The 6,000-nt window shown below is 47.4% G+C and overlaps 1 protein-coding gene across 5 annotated transcripts in view; it reads right to left on the minus strand.

Annotated features, from left to right (window-relative positions):
- The window catches only part of TCF3 (transcription factor 3), a 662,804-nt gene extending 657,794 nt beyond the window's left edge, over nt 1-5,010 (minus strand). The window contains exons 1-2 of one of the 5 annotated variants that reach the window (XM_085639184.1): nt 4,720-5,010; nt 2,453-2,551 (exon numbers count right to left, since the gene is read on the minus strand). In XM_085639184.1, the coding sequence (XP_085495310.1) occupies nt 2,453-2,524 (72 nt within the window). In that variant the 5' untranslated portion in view covers nt 2,525-2,551; nt 4,720-5,010. Of the gene's footprint in view, nt 1-2,452; nt 2,552-3,381; nt 3,493-4,292 lie in introns of those variants that run through there. The other 4 variants (XM_085639188.1, XM_085639183.1, XM_085639187.1 and 1 more) reach the window with 4 other exon arrangements.
- Between the last annotated feature and the right edge of the window lie 990 nt (nt 5,011-6,000).

The raw sequence follows: 6,000 nt of genomic DNA on the forward strand, positions 1-6,000 counted from the left end.
CTGCTTACTTCCAACCTACAGAACAACCAGAAGGTAAAAATTCATTTTATTAGCACTGGTCATTTACAGACTGATCCTGCATTATTCGACAACTGCAGACCCATACTGCTTCCACCAGGCAGAACACTTTGTACTTTCAAACCATTTATCACTAGCACATCCCTTTCATCCCTGGCACTTGTTGCGAGCACATTTGTACAAATTGGCTCATTTTAATGTCTCCTCACAATTATGAGCAACGACGCTCAGATTTTGAGAAGCGGGGTACTTATGTCCATAGTACAAAGGACCTCAGAGAATCAGGGAAGCTTATAAAGGCGAGTTCAACCAGAGGAACTGTGATTTTTGTGGACCGTTTTAGACGTCCACACATGCAGTTATGGGCTCCATAAAGCTTGATTTGAATCCATACGTGTAGTAGAATTATGGCTGTTCCGTTCTCATCAGTAAATAAATGACTACATTACAGTAATTGTGATCATTATATGTATTCCGAAAAACAGTATTAATAATTACCTGTATGCATAATAAAAATGCTAAAGAGGTAGATAGTTATGGAATTCATATTTTAAATCTCATCCTAGTAGCACATGCCTTATTCCCACCAAAATAAAACATGGCAAGTGTCTGAAGCAGTCAGGAACCAGCGAGAGCTGTAAATAATGTGCCACACAACATGCCCACCAGTGTTGAGTATAGGCCCCGGCCAGCACCTACAATGTGCCAAACACTGTAACCACGTCATCGCAGTGTAGAGGTTTGAATTAAGAAACAAGACTAAGCTCCTGGCACCCTCCAAGAAACCAGGCTTGGATACCATGTTCCTGAAACCAGATTTGGCATACATAGCACATTCATGCCCATTTTCCAAATAATTTTTAGGTCTAAGGTGAGCGCTCAGGAAAGCTGATTTATGAAAAAAAAAAAATGTTGATCCCTTGATAGATCAATCCAACCTTCTTGTCTCGCACACAGATCTTGATATCACAGCAAAGGTGAGCAAAATCCAATCATTACAAAAACAGGGACATGGGGCAGAAATCTTGGCACAGCAGTTTCCGCATTATGAAAAGGAGCAACACTGAGTAGCCAGGAAATTTAGAACACAACAGCACAAGGACGTTGCAAGAATTTACTGCATTTTGTACTACGTGAAAAGAACAGACCCTCCTATTATAGTTAACTGCTGCCTAGAAATAGTGGTCGATATGCCGGTGCACAGAAGCATTTACGAACCAGGTTTCAAAGCCCAATTATGGGTATCATTTTCCCCAGTTTGGAAAAATATCAGGTTACATTAAAGTCACATTATTTTAACCGACTGCATATCCCCATTTCCCCATTAAGCCAACAAAACATAAGACAAAATGACGACTTCAATATCCATACATTTTCAATGGCAAATCCACAAAGTAAAGATAATATATAAACATACATTAATACCGGCATATTAAATAAAAGGCTAAGGGCACAAGGTGCGCACGACTGGGACTCTTGCCATTAAATAACTTCCAGGGCACCGATAACATGCAGGAGTGAGGCGGATAGAAGCAAAAGCAACACTGCATTCCCAACTGAACAGAGACAAATGATGCTTTAGAGACCACCCCATATTCCAACTTTCCCAGCAACCTCGAAAAGAATAGCATCAAAGAAGGTCAACTAGATGAGACAAGTCAGCTAGGGAGCATTTACTGGTAAACCATTGCCTGACAAGTAACTACCGGGTATGGACGAGGTCTTCCCGGGATTCCCACTCCTACAGAATGTTCTTACCATTCGGTTTACATACAACAATAACAAAAACCTAGACAGCTGCGCCTTATTTTCGTCACACCAATGAGACCACGTGATTTACTAAACTTGCGTGCGTGTTGACATCAGTCTGATGTGAAATGATGGATGGAGCCCAGAACCGAGATTGATACCGCACATTTCCAAGAGGCGTTTCTTCACAGATTTGCAAATCCGGGCCTCCGTCTTTTTCACCTGCGGGCTCGCATTACACATAGTTATTTCACCCAAAATTCTAGCTCAACAGAATTGTTTTCGCCCGTGTTACTAGTTACAACGCGATAGATAATTAAAAAAATACAACATACAACTCTGGAAGCAAAACTAAACGATAGCTGTAACAAGTCACCCTACTTCTGTCAGTTTTAAAGTATTACAACTTGCAATTTTGACTTAGTTACAAGTTGTGATCGATTACCTAACACCAGTAGTGATGTTGTTAATCTACACTCTAGACCAAGGCTTCTGCCTGTATTTTTCAGTATGACACGTGCAAGTCACAAGCTTGTTATGGAGTAAATGTGGGAAGCAGCGTCACAACATAAACCTTCGAGCCGCTAGGATTCGTGAAAAGGAGTCCGCAGAGAGGCCCCTCTTCCATCCAATGATGCGGACGCACAAACACCGAGCCGTCAGCTGGGCGATAAAACGTGCTTACCATGCTGAAGTCCAGCAAGTCGCTGAGTTCTTTGTCTGTCCCGACTGCGGCCATTCTCTGCTGCTGGTTCATGCTCCCGCAGGCTCGGCGCTGGCAGTCCTGGAGGGGAACATGTGGGGGAGAGGGTTAAAGGACGGAGGGCGCAGCACACAGGAAACATACGGGCGAGGGGCTCAATCTGACACCGCCGGCCCTCCCACCACACCGCAAGCAAATACAAAGAGCCAGGACGGAGTACGTGTGCGCGGATAAACACTAGAAAAGTTGTTAATAGGGGCACTTGGGGGATTAAGAGGGGGCGGCGCGCGATCAAAGGCGCAGTAGGGCCCCTTCCCTTTGGGGGGCACGTCCTTCTTCACCAGGGCCCAGGCACGCTGGATTCCCATTGTTTACAAAGTTGAACAATGTGTGTGCGAAATGAGCAGGCGCCGCCACCCAGAAAAAAAAGCAACAGGAAAGCGCCCATTCTCCGAATACTGGGAGAATAACAGCTCCATCCGGGACACAATAGCCGCGGTGGGGGCCGCGGCGCTCCCCGGAAAGTTACAGATTAACCACAACGTCAAAGACTCCTCAGCTCAGCTGAGCGTGTGCAAAACACGAGCCGGCGTCTGGGGCGCAGGGGAAAGTTTATACGCCCCGAGGCAGGAGCCCTAGCGCCGCAGAGGGCTTCAGGGAGCTCATGATGCTCCACCAGGAGAGGCGCTGGAAGAGGAAGACTGCTTCTGTAGAACCAAGAGCACATACCCAACGTCTGCCAACACACCCCCCCCCCCCGGTCAAGGCAAACACCCACGAGTGTGGCATCACAAGGAACTCAAAGTCGTGCCAGTGGTCGGGGGCACTGAACTGACCCCATGGATGTCCCCACGCTGGACCCGCTGCTCACTCACGACCCCCCATCCAAATACCACCTCAGGTTTACTCACAGCCAGTGCAGCGGGGGCTCCCCGACCCTTCCAATCTGAGCCCGTTCCCAGCAGAGCCCTCCTTCCTCTAGCAGAGAAACCCCTTCCTGAGGTTAACTCGCAGCAGATGTTTCTCCCTACCCCCCACCCCCTTCCCAAACAACCTGAGTTTCTTCCCTCTTCCTGCCACCGCCAGAGTTACACCTTCCACTCGGACAAAGACGGATCGGCCCCTTGATCTGGGACATGACATTAAAGGAGGCACCGGGACAAGTGCTGGGCAGGAGAAGAAACACTGCCTGATCTCCCAAAATAAGAGAAATAATCAGCAGCAAAGTTCACTGAGTGCAAGCAAGGAAAGCAACTCAACTTCAACGACCCTGAAAAGCGCACTAAAATCAATACTAAAGAGAGAACCACCATCCCTTTAAATCAGAAGTGAGGGAGGCCCAGCTGCAGGGCAGGCTGCCTATGTACATCTGTGCACACACATCATTACTGTAACATACAGACTAAGCACAAATAACTAATTGGGGGGGGGGGCATCCTAAGTAAACAAACACGGGGCTGACAGACTCCTTTGGGCAAGTGTGCACTTCACAACAATATTACAGCGATTTAAAAAGAAGGTGCATCAAAGCATAAACAGCTCCAAAGTAAAAAGTATGACATTTCGATTCTCCCCCACAACCCCAAATATTTAATAACAACACTTTACAACACCCCCCACCAAGAGCAGAAAGTTTAACCTTCTGTAACACCCTGGCTCTAGGGCCACACTTAACCTACCGCCCCCCATAACAAGTCTTCACTGCCATTGCTAAAAATGCACCCACATCCTTAGAGGACACAGCCCACACACACACTTTAAAGAAAAAAAGCTTCAGCCTGCACATTGACCCCCACCCCAAGAAAGGCTGCTGTAGTATTACCTTGTCAGAAACCAGGAGGCATCCAGGGGGTGTTGGGAAACCCCCTCCAGTACCAAAGAGCACCAAAGTTGGGTGAGTGTGGGTCCCCAAGAAGGAGGGGCACGAATATTAAAGGGGCTATTACTCCGTGGTTGTAAAAGGCTCCTTGTAGTGGTCCTTCCGGGGTGGGGGGGGGGGCTCAGTAGTTGCCGGGGTCCGCAGGATGGGGGGGGGCAATGTTTAGCGCGAGGGGGGCCGGGGTAATTCCTGGCGGCGCTAGGGACGGAGCTAGCGCCTCATCTTCCTCCCGCAGACCTCTTCTCTAAGGAGGAGGAGAATGACGGCCTCCACATTGTCACTTCACCTCCCACCGCGTATCCCTCCGCCGTCCAACGGCACCGCGCGAGCTGCCGGCCTCGATCCAGAGCTCCCACCGCCCAGTACTCACATATAACGGACGGAAGAGGGCAACTGGGTCCTCTCAAGTGCTCCGGGAGTCCGCAAGGTCTCACGCCGCATCCACGCACCGACCAATCCAGTGTAAGGCTTCTTCCTGAAGGGGACTATTTTCAAGCCCTCTTCCTTGCGGAAGGAGACTTTGCGTGTTCTGTGTGACGTTTGAAAACGGAGAGAGTCACCACGAGATGGAATGATAAACCCGCAGGGCATTGTCCAACAGGAGGGCCAAGTGGCATTGACGGGCGGGCGAGCGGGCCAATGGCAGGCTGTCGCCGTTCGTGCTCCTTGAAGCAGAGGGGGCAGGCCTTTAGCTTGCGGCGCGAGAAGGAGGTGGGTTGAGGGGGCAGTTGTGTTTTTTCCTTCGTTGAAGCGAGAGGCAGGGAGAAGCCGCCGTATTTGTAGTTTGACGCGTCCTGCCCGCGCCGGTATTCTGCTGTGTCTTCTCTTGGCCACTTGCTTACACAAGCACTTTCTGAGAAACGTGGATTGTTTCATTTGTAAATATCAGCTTCGTGTTTCTTAGTTGCAGAACGCAGGTCGTGGAGCCTGGTTTTTTGTATTCCAGGGTTATGAAAGAATAGATATCCTAAATAAACAACCTTACTCATTTATTGAACCTTTTCCTGCAGCCAGAGCTTACTTGATTCAACAACAGTCCCCGTTCCTCGTAGTTGACGCACTATCTCCCCAAAACAACTGTCATTACATCAGATCTCCATAATGTCAAGTTCATTTTATCGCGATAATCCATAGACCAGTCAACAAAGTACTGACATATAACATCCTATCCATGAATCTACTTTTAAAAAGTTATTAAAAATACAAACGCTGACGTTCATTAGGAGGACAGATTAAAATATGTCACTTGAGGATTTTATTTTATACTTTATAATTAATGGATATAGAAGCTTTTTTCAACGTACTTTCAAATCTGAGTAGATGAATATGATATGGTCAAGCTCTTGGACTCGCAGTAAAATACATTTAATTGAGCGTAAAGATTTCCTATCAATTTTCTGAAAATTGGACCAAGCCTGAAATGGAAATTATCTGAAGGAGTGTTGCAGGGATCTTACCTGAGGGAATCACAAGATTTCCTAAATAGGGTAGATGGCATACCAAGGAAAGCTGGATTATTGGATGGCCAGCGTTGATGTGGTATCCCTATATACCTCCATACAACACAAATATGGTATGAAAGCCTGCAAGTACTTTCTAAAAACAAGATCCTTGTCACTTCTGGAACACTCTAGAATGATCATGGAGACAA

Source organism: Triturus cristatus, chromosome 12, assembly GCF_964204655.1.
Source record: "Triturus cristatus chromosome 12, aTriCri1.1, whole genome shotgun sequence".
NCBI lineage: Eukaryota > Metazoa > Chordata > Amphibia > Caudata > Salamandridae > Triturus > Triturus cristatus.